General features: G+C 41.6%; 1 protein-coding gene across 1 annotated transcript in view; it reads left to right on the top strand.

The window, feature by feature from the left end:
* Positions 1-21386, top strand: part of GRK6 (G protein-coupled receptor kinase 6) — a 32305-nt gene extending 10919 nt beyond the window's left edge. The window contains exons 3-16 of the mRNA XM_015820396.1: positions 5274-5386; positions 5795-5872; positions 6399-6499; positions 7375-7467; positions 8327-8390; positions 8947-9087; positions 10463-10653; positions 10927-10964; positions 11092-11181; positions 12660-12868; positions 15138-15275; positions 15392-15529; positions 15706-15840; positions 21269-21386. Coding sequence (XP_015675882.1) covers positions 5274-5386; positions 5795-5872; positions 6399-6499; positions 7375-7467; positions 8327-8390; positions 8947-9087; positions 10463-10653; positions 10927-10964; positions 11092-11181; positions 12660-12868; positions 15138-15275; positions 15392-15529; positions 15706-15840; positions 21269-21319 — 1580 coding nt within the window. The 3' untranslated portion in view covers positions 21320-21386. The remainder of the gene's footprint in view (positions 1-5273; positions 5387-5794; positions 5873-6398; positions 6500-7374; positions 7468-8326; positions 8391-8946; positions 9088-10462; positions 10654-10926; positions 10965-11091; positions 11182-12659; positions 12869-15137; positions 15276-15391; positions 15530-15705; positions 15841-21268) is intronic.
* The last annotated feature ends 430 nt before the right edge of the window (positions 21387-21816 follow it).

Here is a 21816-nt window from a genome sequence, read left to right as displayed (position 1 = left end):
GGTGGGCGTGGATGGAGTGGGTGTGGCCTACTGGGTGGACGTGGCCAGCTCTACATCGTTCGCGTCAAGGGTGCCTGTGGGGGTCTGAGCAGAAGTGGGATAGATCTGAGGGTCTCTAGCAGAAGGGGGTGGGACCAGGGCAAGTGCCAAGGCATGGTCCACTGGAGGAGCCTCACTCTTCCTCTCAGGCCATGCGGGGGGGGGACTTATGGAGGTAAGACTGAATGCGTTTCAGCATAGATGGCCACCTCAAAATTGTACATTGGCTCCCGGCTGGCCTGGGCCAGGGCCAAGGCAGAGGGTGCCATTCCCTCACTGTTTCCAGGATGGCTTCGCGGGCCACATGAAACCACTTCGTGGGCCGCATCTGGCCCCGGGCCTTGTGTTTGACATGTCTGCTTTAGGCAGCTTTAAAAATCTAGTAACCATTTCCCACTGCACTAGGACATGAGATGGGCATTTGTGAGATGGGCAGCTATATAAATTTGATAAATAAATACTTCTGATTTAAAAAAATATTACTGCTTTTTATTTAAAGGAACTCTTTTACATAAGACTTGATTTTGTTTTGTTTTGTTTTCCTATATTTTAATGGAGAGTTGGCTGTTTTGAGTGTATACACCATACTATTTTGATACTTTTTTTCTCTCCCAGAAAATAAAATAACTTTGTAGTACTATAATTGCATTAAGGAAAATCAAAGGGGCTGTGGATGAATGCTGATCCACAATTGTGGATGAATGCTGATCCACAATTGTTGATTTCAGTTTTTCCTCTCTGGGCATATATAGAGTGTTACTGGAAGGAGGTGGCAGAAATTTCTTTGCACAGAGTAGCAAAACAATAATTGAGCTCCTTTCACTGCTCAGAAAGGAATTTTCTTACTTGTTTGAAAAATGCAATGGAAATTGGGATTTAGTTGGTGATGGGGATTCTGCTTTCGTAGAATCTAAGAACATTCTTCCTGAAAAATGGAATCATGGATACCTGTATGTGAGGCTTTTTGAACCTTAAATAAGGAATCTGAAAGAAGTGGCACCAGTTGAAAATTTTACATTGACATAATTATGCTAAGGCGTAAACTTAGGCTGAAGCACAGAAGCTCATCCCCAAACTCGCTTTTTTACACACAGAATCATGGTGAGTCTGTTCCTATTTGGAAGGCTGATGTTCCGAAAGTTTGATTCTAAATGATGAAGGATATGCATTTAGATTGTTGTCCATCAAACTTTGCACTGATTCCTTGGAGCTCAAGTCGAAGGATTAAATGTGGGACTTACTGAATACAGATCATATTATTATACCACTGACTCATTAAGTCCAGTTTCTCTTCTGTTCCCAAACCATTTTTTTTGTTGATCCTAACTGGGCATTGAATTAGGGCAGTGATGGCAAACCTTTTAGAGACCGAGTGCCCAAAACCTGGCCCCGCCCCTGCTCCACCCCTGCCCCGCCCCTGCTTTGCCCCCACCCTGCCTGCCCGCAGGGCCACTCACCGCCTCCAGGGCCCGCCGCAGATCGCCCAGGCAGCTCAGCAGTGCCATGATGGCCACGCCCTCTGCCCGCGCCCCGCACCATCAACTGTGCGCGATGGGGCGTGAGGGCAGTCTTGTCTACGCTGCCTGGCTGCCATGTCCTTGGCTGCGCTGCTCCGCGTGGGCCACGCTCGGGGGAGACTCTCCTCCAGGGGGGCTCTCCTCCAGGGGGTGAGGAGGGGGTCACGGGGGGAGGCAAGGTTGGGGCAACAGCACGTGTGCCCACAGAGAGGGGTCCGAGTGCCGCCTCTGGCACCCGTGCCATAGGTTCACCACCACTGAATTAGGGCTTCCTTGTGCTGTCCACAATAATGCTTGTGCTTTTTCCTTGAGTGGTTTTACTTAATTATTCCTTCTGATGCATTATCTTGTGTTTGATGGAAGAGGAAAATTCAGTTTTGGGTCTCGGCCAATATTTCAATGCTGACCCTAAAAACCTGGACGTTTTCTGCATAGCTTAGCTATTTGTTCTCTTAGGAATTATAATATTGACCTGAGTTAATTAGGAAAGTACACTTTTCCCTTCCCCATCTTGAAATTGGAGTAATATCTGTCTTATAACTGTAATATCTAACTGTTTTCTTTCCAACTCTTTATAATGCCCGATCAAAAATGTTGATGACACAGTGAATGCTATTGTATATGTAGAGGTGGTACGCATTAAAACCTTAATGTCCTAGAGACCTAGATAGATGTGTCTAAAGATTGTGAGCGGGGCACAGAACAGCATGTAGGTTTTCTAATCTGTGCAGTTGTATCACATAGCGAGCAAAGTTGTGTGAAATTGGCAATCTGTGGTTGAAAGATTAGAGAAAAGGCGTGAAACTTCCCATCTCTCAGGAAATCTATTTTTCAACTATAATGTATTAATTTCCCTCAATTCCATTATGGAGCCCTGGGGCCAAATCAACCTAATATGAAGCTTCTGTCTAGCACGTAACTCTTGCCTGTGTTTGGCTTGACCGTGTTCTTAAGAACTGAAGAATAATCTTGCCAGACTCTGAACCCCTCACCTTCCCTCATTCAATGTACTCATTTCCTATCAGAGAAGAAATGGTTCGTTTGCTTGGGGCCCCTCCCCCTCATGTTTCTGGAGTTGGTGTTGTTTTTCTTCACAGATCAGGAAACCACAGCTTCCTTAGAGAAACTGCTGCACAGAGAAGGAGAGTCTTACAACATGTGCCATGAGAGGGTTGGGGCAGGCTGATTTATGGGCAAGAGGCTTCCTGGGAAATTATGATTAGTCCTGATTCCAACAATGCAGCAGGACAATGAAACAACACCATGAATTTTGAGGATATGTGGAAAACAAACCAGGCCACTATTGGGCTTTTCGCTCAATACCGACTTGAAAAATCTTTAAGCATTGTTTTACTGGGCACGAAACTATTGACCTTCCTTTAATGGTGTCTAACAAATTGCAATTGCTCTTTCTTTCGCAAAATCCCAGCTTAGAAGTGTATACAGAAATGAGGTCCACTGCATAACTGTGTTAGTGTGTTTCTGAGAACAAATGTCTTGAAATAATGCTTTTAACTCTAAACCTCAAGCATTATTTGGAGCCGTTTGTTTGTTTGTTAAATTTATTTGCCACCCAACTCATTCCAAAGCAGCTCTGGGGGGCTTATAGCAGTGGTGGCAAACCTATGGCACGGGTGCCAGAGGCGGCACTCAGAGCCCTCTCTGTGGGCACGCATGCCGTTGCCCCTGTCTTAGGCCTTCAACTGGGTTTTATAAAACCTTTTCATTTTAGGACTCCACCGCCATGTGCAAAAAAAAAAAAAGGTTCAATCAGTCAATTTCAACTTCTCGTGGGAAAAAAAGATCTTGCAAAGTTGGAATTGATTGATTGAACTTTTTAGTCCCACCCAGTCTGCCGTTACCACCGCAGCCACGCCTACCCAATGGGCCATGCCCACCCAATGGGCCACACCCACCCGGCACTCGACGATGCATAAGTGGGTTTTGGGTTGCAGTTTGGGCACTCAGTCTCTAAAAGGTTCGCCATCACTGGCTTATAGCATGAAACCATTTTATTCCATTTGCTCTTAGATATATGCTAGTACAATTATGCTGTGATTCTCATTTCTGGATTTCAATATTAAGTCTAATTACTGATGAAATGGAGGTAATACTGGAGGAAAATCTCTTTAGACAGGATGTTGTACTGACCTTTGTGTAGAGAAGGAGAGTGGTAGAAAATAAAGTACAGAGTTATGGATAATTATAGAGATGATGTGATTAGTAATCACTTAGAAGAGGAATCTACTGGTATAAAGTGCGCATGAAATGCCTGATATATTCAAACGTGACTCTGTAATTGTTTGGATTTGTAGGATATCTGTGGAGTAGCTACTGTGTAGTAATAGTTAAGGTGTTGGTCAGGAAGACGCCAGTTCACATCTACATTCAGCTATGGAGGAAAGAAGTGCTATGTTATTAGGGAAAGAAGTTCTATGTATACCACTGTGAGATCCCAACAGAAAGAGGGTATAATTCCAACATATAAATTGGAGTTTCTCAAGATTATAAGTGCATTAGAACAATTTTCTCATTGTCTATATATGTCAGTTCAATTCAGCTGATCCAGCAGGCATTCTGACCAGGAAAAAAATCTGGATGTCTTCACAGGGATTATTAGATAATGTATCAGTCCCTGAATTATATAAAATCTGTTTCTCAACACCATTAAGTTTTGTGTATCATTTATCAAGTTAGATGGTGGGCTAGACACCTACCTATGAGGATTGAGAACACACTTTCAGATAAAGCTGTTTATTGCTCTCTGCCCAGGGTCACAGTAATGATCTTCCTTTTCTCACTTGATATGGGCAAATCGTTATGTCATCTCCTAGTTAAAGCTGATGCAACAGAACCTTCATTGAAAAGCTATCAATTGTTGCCCCTTGATAGAAGTCACTCCTAAATGTTTGCCTCCTTCGTATTGACATGTCCAAAGCAGGAACAAAGATCTTGAGAGAACAATTCAACAAATGAACTGTATATTTATTTTTCTCTCCCTCTATGCTTTCTTGGATAATGGTAAAGATTGGAATGAGGTTTATCTTTGGAATTAACAGAGAGAGAGAAAAGAGAGAGAGCTTCAATGCCTTGGGTGTAAAAATGAAGCAAAGGGCAGAAAAATAATTAATGAAAATATGGTGGGTTAATTTTGGCAAGTAACTGAGGGAGGGAGGCTTCTCTTTTTTGCTTCTGCAGTAAAGAAACAAAAGGGTAACTTCAAAAGTCATGAATAGAGATAAGATCCTTCCTGAGAATAGTCACCAGGAGGTTAAAACAAAATACCAAATCTTCTCTGGAAGCAATTATTTGAGCTGATTTTCTCTCAAGGAAAGCCTGCTTGGAATCTTGTTGGACAAAGGATATGTCATACAACTACAGAGAGATTATTTGATAGGAAATAGAAGATTTCTTTCTTGGAGACTGTTCAGTGTGAAAAGATGGCTTTTTCAGGGCAATTGTGGATTTGCTTTTATTCTTGAACATAATTATTTAGATGTGATAAATGATGCTGCACAGCCTTCTCAAAAGTGGCACATCCCCCCCCCCAAGATGCATTCAAACTGCAACTTTCAAAATTCTCAGCCAGCAAGTCAATGTGTTGAAAAATGGTTTTAAGTGCTGTCTCAATGTCTCATTATGAAAATACTCAGCCATATCGCAGTGAAAGAGGATTCAAGTATTTTCATAATGAGACCATGTTTATTTTGCTTCCAGAGCGGGACTACTACAACTTGTGTTATAAACAGCCAATTGGATGCCTGCTTTTCCGGCATTTTTGTGACACACGACTGGAACTCATGCGCTGTGTCAAGTTCCTGGATGCTGTGGTAAGCACAACTCAATATGAGCATTTGTTGGGGACGGGGGGCACTAATTGCACATTTTTTCATCTGGGATTCCACAGTGCATCCATTTCACACTATGCATGTAGCCCCTGCTGCTATTTCCTTGTTCTGTGTTCTTCAGAGCAAAGTCTAGTGTTATCTCCAAAATGTACTGCAATAGCGGATTCTCAAGATATTTCATTCATTCATTCATTCACTCACTCATTCATTCACTCATTCAATTTATTTGCCACTCATCGAAATCTGGACAGCTTACTGATACTGAGCACACAAAGAATATTCTCCCTGATTTGTCTCTTTGTACACAGAATAGCTGTTTTGGACCTTTTCAGCTGTGTTTTTATTTCTAGCAGAGATCTGTAACAATGGTGTCATTTGCTCTCATTGCAGGCTGAATATGAAGTGACCCCCGATGAGAAACGGAAAGAATGTGGGAAGCGCCTGATTGAAGTATACTTGAATCCTAAGGTGAGAGGCTTCTCAGGTTGTGGCCGCCAAGCAAAGGAGCCAAGGGGCTCATTGTGAGTTACTCTAATAATAAGCTGGGCTTTGGGAAGAGCAATTGCTTTAGTGAGAACTCTATTGGTCTTTTATCAGGGCTTTGTGGTGTGTGTGTTTGTGTGTGTGTGTGTGTAAAAGTCAGGATGGTCACAACTCAGCAGTCTTGAGATGATTGTGATGATGATGATGCAAATGCCCATTTCAGCCCTTTCTTATTCAGTGCCTGGTTCTTGTAGAATAACAATCAATATCACCGAGTATCAACATCATTCATTGCCAAAGTTTCTATCCTACAACAAACTGTAAAGGTCTAGCAATGCAAGGAGAAACACCAAGAGACTACAGTAATTTCTTCCTGTTTATTCCTGCTGCTGCCCTGCTCCATTCCCTCCAGCCCCATGATAATTCTGCCAGAGACTGGTTCTTTAGGAGAGAAACCGTTGCTTCTTGCAGAACTGTGAATCCTCATTTGACACTGATGCTTTGTCCTCAGAGTGTGGACCACGTCCCTGAAGTACCCTTGGAGCTGTTAAATCTGTGTTCTGAGCAACTGGAAGAGGAACCAAGTAAAGAACTCTTTAAGGAATCTACCAAGTGAGTAGAGGGAGTGGGTGGAATTTGATGAATACTGTGTACCTTTCCTGGACAGTAATTGGTCACTCAACAAGGTCTAAGCTTGCTCTTCACCAAATGCATGGAGAATTTGTTATTGATAAATTTTAGAACCCGTTGTATAGTATTATTCATTTTTCTGTCATAGAAGAGCTACTAGGCAACGTAGAGCAGAACATCTTTGTGCACATCTTAATAAGTAATATTTAGATTGTTAGCAGAGCTGTTAAAGCTTTGAGAACTGGTGGAAAAGAAGAGATCCTAACTTTATGATTCAGATTCAGACATTTCTTCTGGGTCATACTCCTTGTCCCTGGAAAACACTATACCTTCATTAGATAGCTGAGGGCGTGCTCCCCCAAACTAAGCCAGTTTGCAAACTGATTAGCAACCATATTAGAGATCCCCTAGATACCATGTGTCCATTATATTGATTTCAAGAGAGGCAGGGCATGTAGAAATAAGGAAGTTCTATATCTCAAACCTCTATATTATCTGGTAACAGGTACTGGCCCAAATTTGTCTAGCAATGATCTTCTAGTCCTCTACTGCATCTGTGGAAAAAGTTTTATCCAATGGGTAATGAATCAATGGACTCCTGCTCTTTCTAACAGGCGTTATAAATGAGAATCACTCTCCTAGTGCTATCTAAGTTGGGAATTATATCTTTGGCTTTCCTATAGGATAGTGCCTTTGGAATTGCCTTGGCCAAATAAATTATGAGCCTTCCTAATTCTGTGAGAGTTTTCCAACTTACGTCCAGTCAATTTTTTTGAAGCATCAGGCTCATTCATCATCTTTATTTTTCTGCATGGGGTGACTTCAATTTCCCTAAGAGGCTCTCGTTCCTTTTCTAGGCTTATCCATGACTATCTTAGTGTGGCACCTTTTGCTGATTACCTTGACAGCGTTTACTTCAACCGCTTCCTGCAGTGGAAGTATCTGGAAAGGTAAATCTTATTTTATTATTATGGGGTACTTGTGATCCAGCTTCTTTGGACCTATTGTTTATACAGTATATAGTTTATAAGCATATAAGGAAAGGCTGCTGGAATTGGGTATGTCTAGTTTAACGAAGAGAAGGACGAGGGGGGACATGATAGCAGTGTTCCAATATCTCAGGGGCTGCCACAAAGAAGAGGGAGTCAAGCTATTCTCCAAAGCACCTGAAGGCAAGACAAGAAGCAACGGGTGGAAACTAACCAAAGAGAGAAGCAACCTAGAACTAAGGAGAAACTTCCTGACAATTAGAACAATTAACCAGTGGAACAACCTGCTTCCAGAAATGGTGAATGCTCCAACACTGGAAGTTTTTAAGAAGAGACTGGACAGCCATTTGTCCGAAATGGTATAGGGTTTCCTGCCTGAGCAGGGGGTTGGGCTAGATGACCTCCAAGGTCCCTTCCAACTTTACTATTATTATTATTATTATTATTATTATTATTATTATTATTACTACTACTACTACTACTACTACTACTACTATTATTATTATTATTATTATTATTATTATTATTATTATTATTATTATTATTATTATTATTATTATTATTATTATTATGCCTATTTCCTGCCCTTAACAATCTTGCTGACTGCTGGGTGGGAGGGGGAATCTCAGTCACATAATGAAAACTAATCCAATCCTTATCAGGATTTTTTCCTCATTAGCCTGCTAGAACTTGATTCCGTTTTTATTCCGGTTCATTGGGCTCACGTATAAAATTTTGCTTGCCTCTTGTATTGCTCAAAGGAGAATAGAACTAAGGCTTCACCTTTCTAATGGGCAATTTACCTCTGTTTTTCTCTTAGGCAGCATGTAACCAAGAACACTTTCCGCCAATATCGTGTGCTAGGGAAGGGAGGCTTTGGAGAGGTATGTAATTTGACCAACCACAGGAGGCAGCTCCCCTGCCTGCCTTTAGGAAGCCACTGTATGGAATAATTTTCTGCTTCTGAACAAGAACTTCACAAGAATGTGATCTTGGTTATTTGAGCTGATGATGATCACAAGTACCTTTCTGAATAGCCTGACTGATATGCTAAGTATTTAAAGCCCTTTCTTGCTCCTTCCTACATTTGATGCCCCAAACTTTGCAGTCAGGGAAATACTAATGGCTGCAAAACATGTAAGGATTCGGCAAGAATGAGATCTTAACCCATTTATTTAGGTTTGATTCCGAGCTCCAGGACTGTCATATTATTCTCAGCAGGAAGGCTATGAACTCCGTGTTTTTTTTCTTTTTTGCAGTAAAAGCCAAGGCTTGTGTGATGGAGTCAATAAACCATTTAATCGCTAAGATATCACAGCATTTTTGCTTGACGATATCACAGTAATGACTTCAGAATCCAATAAACCACTTAATGCTGATAACGCTAATAAAATTTCGTGAACTGCCAAAACCATCACCCTTCATTTCTTCCCTTCAAAGGTTTGTGCTTGCCAGGTGCGGGCCACCGGAAAGATGTACGCCTGCAAGAAGCTTGAGAAAAAGCGGATTAAAAAGCGGAAAGGGGAAGCCATGGCCTTAAACGAGAAGCAGATACTGGAGAAAGTGAACAGTAGGTTTGTAGTAAGTACATAGGAACTGCTTTACTTCTGCCCGGGTTTGAGAAAGAGTTGGTCATACAATTACTTGCTGTCTACTCACTTGGTCTCTGCTCCATGATGAACAGGGCTAAAGTAAGCGGGATTTCCTTAGTCAAGTGGCAAGAAGGGGATGTTGGATTTTCCCCCTCCTGGCCTATAAACCTATAATGCTAAATCTATAGCTGCTACAGGACTACCAGCATCTCTCAGACATCTGTTTATATGGGATCTTGGAACTACCAGTAAATGCTTTGTGGAAGCTCTAAATGCTAATGGGCAATTTTACCTATATAACACTGCTCCTTCTTCCATATATCTAAGGCTTACATACTGTACATAGAGATGGATCATGCTACATCCTTTTGGGATTGAAACATTATGTAGATCACAGAAAAGGAGTTAGAAAAAGTAAGCCAAAGCAATTAGGGTATGAGGTGGGAAGAGGAAAACATATAGAGTTAAATCTACACCAGGCCAACATATTTAGTATACCTCTGTATACCTGTTGGTCCTTGAAAACCATGTCCATGCATCACTTCATATATTTTGTTTTTTAAGCTTCTCACCTCTCTTTTGTGCTAAGAATCTTATCAATTCCATCTAACTATGACTTCCTCAGTCTTCTTCTTGGACCATTCACCCTTCCTTCCTTCCTTCCTTCCTTCCTTCCTTCCTTCCTTCCTTCCTTCCTTCCTTCCTTCCTTCCTTCCTTCCTTCCTTCCTTCCTTCCTTCCTTCCTGTTTTGCACTTACATGTAACAAAATGTTCCATGGCTTTAGTCCCAGTATCAATGTGCAGCACTTGAAACTTAGGCTATATAGGTGGGGTTATCTCATGAGTCCCGTCCTTCCCAGCTGATTCTAAATCAGGCCATATTTGATGGGAGAGAGTACACAATTGGCCTCACCTGCAGTCTGCTGGACTTTCCACTGAGAAGCTTTTATTGAAACCAGCTCTGAAAAGATCCCAAAGGGGATGCACTGAGATAACTGAGCAACCTTACCTACCTGTACCTGTCCTTATTTCACTGAAGAGAAATCAACTGCACAGCGTCTTCTTGCAGTGACCTCCTTATATTTGGCCTTTTCACTACTCCTGCTGTTTCCTCCATTGTTTTTAGCTCCTCTGCAACCACTTAACTTTACATTAAACATTATAGCACGCAGTTAGCTATTAACTACCATTAATGCCTGCTTGAGTAACATCTTGTTTCAAGAGCTTTTTCTGTCTCTGCATATCTGGGGATATTTGTAAAGGTGAATAGTCAGCACAGTTCTGCATATTTGTATCTGGGTGCTGTGCTTTCTGGAGCTGTGTTAGGTTTGTTTTAGTCCTGAAACGATCTGATTTTATTGTAGGTGAGTCTGGCCTATGCCTATGAAACAAAAGATGCACTCTGCTTGGTCCTGACTCTCATGAATGGTGGAGACCTGAAGTTCCACATCTACCACATGGGAGAAGCAGGATTTGAAGAGCCACGGGCTGTTTTCTATGCGGCCGAAATCTGCTGTGGCTTGGAAGACCTCCATCGAGAGAGGATAGTTTACAGGTGAGAATGCATTTTTATTCTGGGCATAGCTGGAATTCAGTTGGGGACTATCTCAGTAAGGATTGTGCAATACCTTGAGCGCTGTTGCTGTAAAATAACAGTTATTGTTCAGAAACTGGTCATATGCATTTCCTCCTGAAGGGAGTGAAAATATGTACTGGTGAAATCTAAGGAAACTAGTCCTGCCTGATCAATATTCCCTTTACCCAAGATACAGATAAATATGTTGTATGAACATCTTGATGACGTTATTCTTACTGTGTTCCTCTTCAGGGACTTGAAGCCAGAGAATATTCTACTGGATGACCATGGTGAGTAAATGTTTTTCACAGACCGATTGATCCCCTCTATGGGTAAGTTGATGCTACTCCCTTTTTATAGCAAGCGAGGGAAATCTGTAAACAAGGCATTCTCATGTCTCCTTTTTCCCTTAACAAGGTCACATCCGCATTTCTGACCTGGGACTAGCTGTTCATGTTCCGGAAGAACAGACAATAAAAGGTCGGGTTGGAACCGTTGGCTACATGGGTGAGTATCCAAGAAGGGCTCTGGGGTGTTGACTGGAAACTATGGAAATCGCGAAGCCCATCAGAGCAAGGACAGAATATTTTGTCACAACTTAACAGGGCAAAACAGGTGAATGTCATCCTGAAGGGCATCTGAGCTTAAGTTTGAATAACTGGTAGAAAGTGGTCACATATGCTAGATCTCCAGGGCCGAATAAGGAAATGCATTTGTCGCCTCATTTGCTTCTATTTTGACAATAACTTGCTTGATCCAAATATTTCTCCTTCAGGGTTACCTTTGGACTCCCAGTATTGTTTGTTTTGTGGGGCCAACAGAAATATTACAGTACTGGTGAAACAAATAAATCCCTCATGTTTCTGCAGATCTGTAGGTAGGCCTGTTGAAAAAGCTGAGGCAGCTACTTGGGAAGGTGTTTTCAGATTACCCAGAAATAAATCTTCATTTCAAACTTTGGACTGTGGAGGGTTTTTAAAGATTCAGCTGCAGGATTGTGTAGAAGTGTAGCAGCATTCCTTCCTGAAACAACCATCCAGGGTTTACAGACTAGAAATATAATTGTAGTTGGAATAAAGTATTCAAACAGTACAAATTGGCTTGCATTCATCTTCTGGATATGTTGGTAGATGTCCCTAAGAGATTGATTACCTTGTGCTGCTTAGATGGAAGAGAAGGAATCAACAGTTTTGTGACAATGTTGTGCAAACAGTATAGAAAGGTTGGAGCCTGTAATTACAATAGGATACAGAAAGAGATGGCTCCTTCTTGCATTCGGTGTTACATCTCTGAATCCCAAGTAAGGGGAAATAGAAAATGCATCCTTTACTACTTCTGCTTCTTCCTTGCAAGTATCCATCTTGCACCACTACCACCCACCCTACAGTAAATATGAAGCTGGTAAGATACAGTACTTTTGGTCAGAGTCCATTGGAGCCATTAATCCTAGAAAATTGTCTTACATTGAACTGGACTGCTGATATATTAAATTTGGTGTTCTGTATGTTGGCCAGCAATGGCTCTTCAAGATTTCAGGCTTTTATAGCCCTGTCTAGTACCAAAACCGGGGTGTTGGTTAAAAGGTACTTGTTGGGAGTTGCCAAGAGTTGGTTATAAGATAAGGGCACAAATAAACAAACAAATGCATGTAAAACACTACTACACCCACTGAGCTTTGGAGCTTTCCTGTAGGAGGAGTGGCCATAGCCCAGGGACAAAGTCAAAAGAGGAATCAGCCTAGACTCTCTACGTTGTCACAAACAGGCTAAATTCAACCCTTCTTGAATTCCGTTAGCCCTTATCTAGTGCCAAAATAATGCTATCTGTTAGTTGAGTAGATTCCTGTGCATAGGCATGAGCAATAAATCAGTTTAACTGAAAGTTAACGTGTGGCCCTGGTGTTTTGCGCCTGACATTTGCCTAAGATCAGATCTCAAATAAGTAAAGATTGCGTATAGATGTGGTTGAAATGGTTCTTTTTGCAGCTCCTGAAGTTGTGAAGAATGAACGGTACACATTCAGCCCAGACTGGTGGGCCTTAGGATGCCTGCTGTATGAGATGATTGAGGGTCAGTCTCCGTTCCAGCAGCGCAGGAAGAAGATCAAGCGTGAAGAAGTGGAGCGTCTGGTGAAGGAAGTCCATGAAGAGTATTCTGAGAAGTTCTCACCTTTTTCCCGCTCACTGTGTTCCATGGTAGGTGTGCTGCCTCTTTGACCATCAGGCAGTTAGAATTTACAACATAAACCCTTTCCTTTTCAAAGGTGGAAACTATAATATAATTAAAACCGAATTTGCTGTCTTGGCTTACTTCAGAATGGGTTCAGCCAAAACAAAAATCAAAGATTTTTTTTATTATATGTGTTAAAATCAGGGGTAGTCAACCTTGGCTCTTTTATGACTCGTGGACTTCAATTCCCAGAATTCCTGAGCCAGCTTAGCTGGCTCAGGAATTCTGGGAGTTGAAGTCCACAAGTCATAAAAGAGCCAAGGTTGACTACCCCTGTGTTAAATTGTTAAAAATAAAAAAACAGGAACAAAAATACTTTTAATGTAGTTTGGTAGTCAGTTAAGTGCAAGAATTTCAGTTCATTATCAATGATCAGTGCCTGGGTTTTTACCACATACTAAACCATGGATTATTGGTTAGTAGATTCTAAACCATTAAAGATGGTTTATAGATCACAGAGGCAATGTACTACCTGCATAGGTTGAAGCAAAACAAGCCATATTATATATTAAAGTTAAATGCAAACCTGTATTTAGACCAGTATGTAGCACAATCTTCCTGCAATTGTGCTGCTGCACATCTCAACATATCTGTATACAAACTAATCCTACCTGACATTTACCTGTCAGAAAGCAATTAAATCATGCTTTAAATTTTTTGTATCCTTGTGTAAACTCGTATAGATGTTTATTCTGAAACTTTCCTTTGTTTAGGAATAAACTTGATTTCCCAGTTTACTAACTAGTAAATAAATAGCCATTGTTTCAAATATCCTTTCTGCACATTTTTGACTAACAAGAGAGGGGCATGGAAGAAGGACGGATAGAAGGTGAAATCAAGCTCCCACTGTGGGCCTCAGTTTCCCTCACTAGCGTGAACACCTGTCTCAAATCAGTGGAAAATACGTATCAGAAATCTACAGGTCCCTCACCATGATAGTTTAATACCACCTTGTGATATTAATTAAATTAATAAACTCTTTCTGAGCCAGATTCATTAGATATCCCAAGAAGACGCATGTGGTCTTAATTTTGTTTCTTAACTGTAACTGCAGTGTATGAGGAAGCCTGGAAAGGCTGTTAGCTATCAAATAGTGAGCCAAAATGTTAGGGGAAAAAATCTTATTCAGTGACTGCCTCATTCCATTCACTAAAACTTACGACAATGATACCAGTTCTCATATTTATGACACAGGTTTATAAAGCAAAGCAAACTAGTAAGTTCATAAGCACGGGCCATTTTACTCAGCAATTGCTTCGGTTAACAACTAAGTCGCCCATCCCAGTGGTGGCTGTCAAATAAGGACTACCTGTATAAACTTCTGTTATGATCCATAAAGAGGCCTAAAAGACTAGAAAAATAAAGCAGGCAAAAGAGTCACTTTTACCAACTGAAGATGATACTCCAGCTGTGCCGGCTTCAGACAGGCAGAGTTTGGTCACCATGATTCATGCATTAGGTGAGGAGGTCCCCCTGGGACTGGACTGGGGGCTCTAACTAATGCAGAATGGAATGGTTGGGTTCCTCATTGGGGTGCTTTATCTGTACGTATCCCTGGTTGCCAATGAGCTAGATTCAAGGTGCTAAAATATAAATTCTAAATGGGTTAGCCAAGAAAGCATCTCCTAATACATTAGCCCCTCAAACATCTGCTCTCTCCTGTGGTTTGTCGATTAGCAGTTGGTGTCATTGCCAAGATGGGCCCACTCAACAAGGGCTCTTGATAAATCAAAGCCAGACATTCTTGCATTTTAGGTATATGTTGGTTGGCCTTTCCCTCATCCGGTTTTGTGTCTTGTTTTTTTACTATATTTTTTTAAAAGGTGTTTTTTTCCCCAGTTAAATTGTATTTTGTCTTATCACATATTTGTGATATTTTTGTAAATCACCTTGGTTTTTTTTAAAAAAAGGTTTATAAACATTTAATAAATTACTATGTTGGGGGCCATTTTTTATTTTATGGTAAATAATGGTAAGGATGTAAAAGATAAAAAGTAATTTTGCCAGCTTGAGACTGATTTCTAATCAGCCAAAAATATAACATGAATTTTGGGATTAGCAAAAAGCAGGACAAAAAACAGTCCGCAAAGAATACTTCAAGTTTTATGTCAGTATTTTTGCCCCCTAAAGTAGTTTTTAACAGTTTAAATTTGGGTTAATTTTTTTCCTCTTTTAATGGAAGCTGCGTAACTCTATACAGAGTCTTGTGTTTGAACTTCTTGTTCTGCATTTTAGCTCTTGTGCAAAGAGCCCTTGGAACGGTTGGGCTGTCGAGGGTCTGGTGCACAAGAAGTGAAAGACCATCCTCTGTTTAGAAATCTGAATTTCAAGCGGCTGGAAGCTGGGATGCTGGACCCACCTTTTAAACCAGATGTGAGTTGAAAATGCATGGGTGGTGTAGTCAGGTTTTGTGCTCTTATAATATTGTTTGCTATTTTAAATGTAAGAAAATAAGCCTTCCATACACTTTTTCCATCTATTCCTTCTAGCCCCAAGCTATTTATTGCAAAGATGTCCTGGATATTGAGCAGTTTTCCACAGTCAAAGGGGTAGAGTTAGAACCAACGGACCATGACTTCTATCATAAATTTGCAACGGGAAGTGTCCCTATTCCCTGGCAAAATGAGGTAGGTGTTCTTCTGGGAAATGGTGCTTCTGAAAGCAGATTTTTTTTTAAAAAAAAAAAATGGGTTATCTGCTTTTGCCACAAAAACTGGCACTGGTAGCTGATTTTGGATGCTGCTCTGAGAAATGAGTGGGCAGTGCTATAGTAAGTTCTGAAATTTTTATTATTATTTTGTAGATGATAGATACAGAATGTTTCAAGGAGTTGAATGTATTTGGTCCAGATGGCATCATACCTCCTGATCTGGACTGGAAAGGGCAGCAGCCTCCCCTGCCCAAAAAGGGCCTACTCCAGCGTCTCTTCAGCCGACAGGTAATTCATCTGGCAGGGTTGAGTGGCACTGCCTGATGAGATCTCCCTTGAGATGCATTTGTTCGGAATGGCTCTTACCATTAGATAGTTTCCATGGTTGTTCATCTCAGCTTTCCCATCACATCCTCTATTGGAGCATCTCTAGGGCATAGTTAATTTACTGACAGAGGAGAATATTTGTAGCTCAGAGTTGAAATGAGGGGTCCTTGGTGCTCTCTGAGCCTGGTTGTTTCCTTGCAGGCGTTTCATTACCCAAACTAGGTAACATCATCAGTACGGTACAGCTAAAATTTAGTTGATTGGCAAGATCCTTAAGGTTTGAGTCCTTAATATCCAAAGCAACTTATTTTCTGAATAAACCTCAGAAACCTGTTAAGTAAGCAACAGGTTTCAATTTGCAAACCTGGAATGAAGTTAAGTGTGACTTGCAGCAAAGTACAATTACTCTAGGCTTGTTTGATTTGGGTTGGTAACTAACAGTCATGTTCCTTTTAATTGTATTAGCCTTACGACCCCTGACAAACAAAATAAAATTATCTTATGTTGAGGTATTTTTATCATGCCTTTCAGTTGAAAGCATTTTAAGGCAATGTACAACAACTAAAAGCCAATTAAATCACAAAAATACTGTCAGATTATTACACCAAAGGGATACCGCTATTTCTTAACCATAAAATGAAACTGCTAAGAGCAGTTTAGCAAACAGGATTGAAAAAATATATCTCTTAATTTTTGTTCCCGAAATTGAGCTAGAATCAATTGAGCCCTTAAGGAAGACCATTTAACATTTTAGGGGGCAGCAAGAAGAAAACTCTTTGACATGTATCTAATAAACAATATTTGCGAATTAGGTCATCTCAGGCATCTTCCGTATATACAGATAACCAAACAAATTTATAAAGAAGCAGGGCGCCCTTTAAATAGTCATTTCATAAGTTTTTAAGGCTACTTTAAAGATGAACGGACAGAAAACATTGAGCAATTATGCAGATTTTTCAATATTGGTATAATAGAGTGCTAATATTAATATTAAGTAACAGACAAAAGCCTGGCATGCAACCTTTTATATAAGTTTCTGGATGCTTTTCACATGTTGCGTTAAAGAGCATAAATAATCATGCCAAATTATACCGACCCAGTAAAGGTCACAGCTGGAACATTAAATGTAATTGTGCAAACACGTCTTGCCAAAGTTATGAGTTTGCTCTTTCGGAGGGTTGCAACCTCTTTCAAAACAAGAACTCTCTGAACCAGACTTCCTCTTCAGCAGCAGAACTGGACTTTACAAACTGGCTCCTTCTTATCGAGCCCAAGCAGGATTGAAGGATATGAGCTGTTTCCTTCATACTGGTTGCCCAAGGGTGATAGAGCTAAATACCATCAGCAGATGGGTGATATCTCATTCCAGAATTCCACGCAATTTCTTCCCCATAGTTTCACGTAGACGTTGAATAAGGTGGGCCACATCACAGTCCTGTACAAGATCACGGGAGAAAAGCTTTTATGTGTTGCCTCCTGCAACCTTTCATAATCTTCTTTATTTCCCATGATATTAATCCTTTCAGCTTATTTGATTAGCAAGGAGCGGCAATGGTTAGACAAACATGTAGTAGGCTTCACTGCTGTAGATTCCCTGCTCACCTCCTTGAGCTCAAAGGATTCCAAGAAAGCAGATAAGTAGTTGCCAGTTAATATAGTAAGTTATATTACTTTAACCCATTATTAATTCAGTTTAGTAATGGAGTCTCAGTCAGGGTGAACAGTTTTTCATCTATCAAGAATGATCTAATTCTGCCGTGAGGGGAAGGTCAAATTAGGAATGATAGGAATAAGCTATTTTCTCATTTCTATTTTCTTTCCATACAAGCAGGCTTTGATATTCTCTAAATGAGACAGAACATTTCCTAAACACCTTCAAGTGGCCATTTTGATCCATTTGCTGTGTAGGGGAAAGTCCATATTAATAACACATCCAGCATAAACCATTATGCTGTCAGACCATCAAACAAACATAGATCAAAAGGCTTTTAATAGCACCTTTTTAAGCTAACCAATTTTATTAAAAGACATGCACTTTTGTGAGCTATAGCTTACTTCGTATAACTCTTCTTCCTTTAGAGTATCAATTCCATCCGTCAGACTACTAAATGAAGAGGTGCTCTGTTGTATCACATATTCATTGGCACAAGTTGCTGACATGACATGAAACTCTGGGTTACTCCTAACTGGACTTGGACATTTTACGGTCCTCAGGCCACATCCAGTCCTTTGGCTCTCCATGTCCAGAAAGTAGAAATCAAATGTAAATATGTGTATGCCATGCACACAATACAACTGCATTTTTTTTATTTTGAAGGCGGTTGCTATTTTTCCCCCCGTTTACATATGTGTGTGCATGCATGTCTTATGCACCTTTATAGTCCTATTGGTTTGGCCCTCCACAACAGTCCCAGTTTCTCATGTCACCCCTTGGGGAAATTAATTGCCCACCCCTGCTCCTAACTGAGCAAACTTGATGGGTTTGTTAAATTACCAAGACAAAGTAATCTGGGTTGGTCCAGCATCAACACTCAAAGGTGTTCCATGTTGCTTTAGAATTTGAAACAATTGGGCAGCAGGTCATAAGGGGGATCACTGTCACCTCATGTATCAAAATTAGCAGACTGTTGAATGGTTCATCTGACTAGACATTTAGCATTCCCACACATTCCTGTTTTTCCTCCCAGCCCTACTTGGTAGACAGAGGAAGGTCAAATACTCATCCGTTTTCTATTGGTCAGATCTCTGGGATGTATATTAGATCTGTTTTCTTCATCGAAAATCAAATCTTGGGTGAGTGATGTCTTCCCAGTAACTGATCAGGAGCCTAAACGCAGTAAGGCTATCATAGCTGAATTAAAAAATCTGGACCACAACTAGTTGGCTGCTAATAGCAATTCTTGATGGAGGTTTTCTGGTCATCCAGAGTTTTGCATCTCAAGTACAGTAATTCTGTGTTAAGGTTGTGTGTACTACTTCGTAGTTATCTCAGTTTCCTTCCTGAAGTAGCGGTCTGTATGGAGGAATAAGTTTTAAAGCCTACCATCTGTTCTGTGGTATGATGCTAATCACTTGTGAAGTCATTTCCACGAAGGTCCATTTAATGTAAACTTTCCATTTGCTCCTGAATGTGTGGATATGCCCACAACCAAATGCTTTTAAAGCTCTTCCTAGACCACAGGTCGGCAACCTGCGGCTCTGGAGCCGCATGCGGCTCTTTGAGCCTTCCCCTGTGGCTCCCAGCCTCCTCTGCCATTTGCAGAGAGAGACAGAGACAGAGAGAGGCACTTGTGCTTCCCTGCTTCTCTCTCTGTCTCTCTTTGTGTTGTGTGTGTGTGTGTGTGTGTGTGTAAAAGAGAGTAGACTCACGGTGTTCTCCGACAAGCTGAAAAGCTTTTTGGGCGGGGCTCCTCCCTTTGCTGCGTCTCTGCAGGAAGCAAAAAGCAGGAGGGGCAGGAGAGAGCTAGCTAGCCCAGCTATGCTGACTCAGGAATTCTGGGAGTTGAAGTCCATGAGTCATAAAAGAGCCGAGGTTGCCTACCCCTGAGCTTGTTGGAGAACAGCTTGAAGCCAGCTTGCCAGGTGAGCAGAAGATCAGAGAGAGGGAGAGAGGGAGGAAGACAAAGAGAGAGAGAGGGAGGGAGGGAGAGAGAGAGAAAGAGAGTGGGGGAAGAGGACTGGCAGACCAAGGGCAGAAAGATGAAGAGGAAGAGAGAGAGGGAGGGAGGGAGAGAGAGACAGAGAGAGAGACCCTTTTGACATCTAAAATGAAGATAACACTGCATATATCCTTTTTTACCTTTATGATATATATATATATATATATATATATTAAGATCACTGAGCAAACACGGTAAAAAAGGATATATGCAGTGTTACCTTCATTTTAGATATCAAAAGGGTTTTGCGGCTCCCAATGTTTTGTGTTCGGTGGGAAACGGGTCCAAGTGGCTCTTTGAGTGTTTTGGGTTGCCTACCCCTGTCCTAGACAGTAGCGTAGAAGTAAGGAACAAACCTCCTGGCCCAGCCAGCAGCATCACGTTTGTAGCCCTGCCTTCAAAGGATGATGAGTCTGAGGCTGCTGAAGTGCCTGTTAAGAAACGAGACACAACGCTGCGCCTTCTGAAAGGCCTATTGTCCATACGGGGCCAGAATTTCTGCGTCCCGTCGGGAAAACTCCAAGCTGACCAGAAGCAGGAGAGCTCGGAACACTTGAAAGTCCCATTGTCCCATTGTTTTCTCCCAAGGTTGTTCCTTCTCTCCCGCCTGGCTTCGTGATTTAAAAATAGAGCATTTTTCCACAGCACCCACAGCTACCATGTAGCTTAAGAACAATGCCGTGTCCTTTTCTTTTAATTATTTATTTTACTTTGCATATAGTAAACAAGGGCACTTTTGAATTGGCCCTCTACGTTTCTAATGGGAAGTTGCTGCTTTGGAGTAAAACTCAGCAGCCTGCTCCAGTGGCTCTGTTTGATTGGCGGAGCAGGGATCCCTGGTTGGGCCTCTCACAGCAAGTTTGCTTTTTTTTTTTTTTCAGAGGTGAGGAACCTCTTCTCTCCCAGCTGTCCCAGACTCCACTGCAGGCATGACAAGACAAGGGAAAGGAATGTGGACTCTAACCCTTTCCGTTCCTTCCTAACCCCCCCCCCCCCACATCCCGCCCTTCCGGAAATGCTGCTTCTCTGCAGCAATAATCCCTCAAGTCCCTAATTCTACTTTCTGCAAAACACCAAAAATGCTTTATCTTGATCGTTTTTTGGGGGGGAGAAAAACTCCATTTATTATGGCTCCCGTATCTAGGTAGTCCCATTACTAGGAAATGAAAGGGTTTTTTTTCTTCTTTCAACTTGTACCAAAGGTCCTGAGGGCTTTCTAAGATCATGCTAACATTTTGGATACTTGAAACTTTCCGCACTCAGGTTCCTGGGTTAATTGCCTGCTTAGTCCGAGGGAATAAGTGGCTCATGGTTCTGTGCGGCGCATCTTCCAGCTGCAATTTTACTGAGCTGAGTTACATTCCGATCTTTGGGCTGGGCTCACTAATACAGAGTGATATTTGTTTTGTTCACGGCCCGCTAATAGCATTTACGTTCTCCCTAATCCATAAGTAAAGCGTTACCGGTCCATGGGAAATGCACAGAGTGGCCGGAAAGAAATGTAATGGAAGATCCAATGAGTTTTGGCTTCCAGAGAGTGTTACTTGTATTTTGGCAGCCTTGTTTTAAGTGGGGCTGGGCCAAAAAAAGCATATTTCTGAGTAATGGAGTTTCTCTGCGGGGAGTGGGAATAAAATCCTGTGGCTACCTGCTTGTTGAATAACTGGACTCACTCTGTGCTTGCTCTGTGCTCTCCGTTTCCCCTTTCCCTCCCTCCCTCCATTCTCCAGGACTGTTGCGGGAACTGCAGTGAAAGTGAAGAGGAACCGACTCGCTTATGATCTGACTCAGAAAAGAAGGCGCTCGCTCACAGTCAAACACATGCCCACCACCAGCGTGTGTGTGCGTGTGTGTGTGCAGCTCGTTGTTTCAGGATGGCAGCAGACTCCCACCCCAGAGGGGAAGTGTTCGAAGACCAGGCAGAAGAGGAACCTCTTCTGCAGAAACCTTCAGTGTACTGCAAGAGAGCCGTCTTGCTTGCTACTCCTCTTCCACGTTGAGAGAGCGAGGATGGCAGGAGTGTATACGGAATATCCCAGGGCTGGCCCTGACCCCAATTTTTGACCTGCTCATCTCCTGGTGTTTTTTTTTTTTTAAATATATTTATATTACTGTAAATGTGAATGTATGTATAAAGCATATGTACATTCTTAATGGTTGGGAGAAGGGTCCTTCTGTGTGTCTCTCTCTGCACTTCCCTCTCTAGCTCATCATCACCGCTTCATCTTAGTGAAGAGCCTGCACCGGCCTTCCGCTGGATACGATGATGGAAGATGCT

The sequence above is a fragment of the Protobothrops mucrosquamatus genome, unplaced genomic scaffold (genome assembly GCF_001527695.2).
Source record: "Protobothrops mucrosquamatus isolate PMUCROS unplaced genomic scaffold, P.Mucros_1.0 scaffold1124, whole genome shotgun sequence".
Lineage (NCBI taxonomy): Eukaryota > Metazoa > Chordata > Lepidosauria > Squamata > Viperidae > Protobothrops > Protobothrops mucrosquamatus.
Note: the sequence above shows the minus strand (reverse complement) of the source record. Positions and strands in the feature narration are given on the sequence as shown.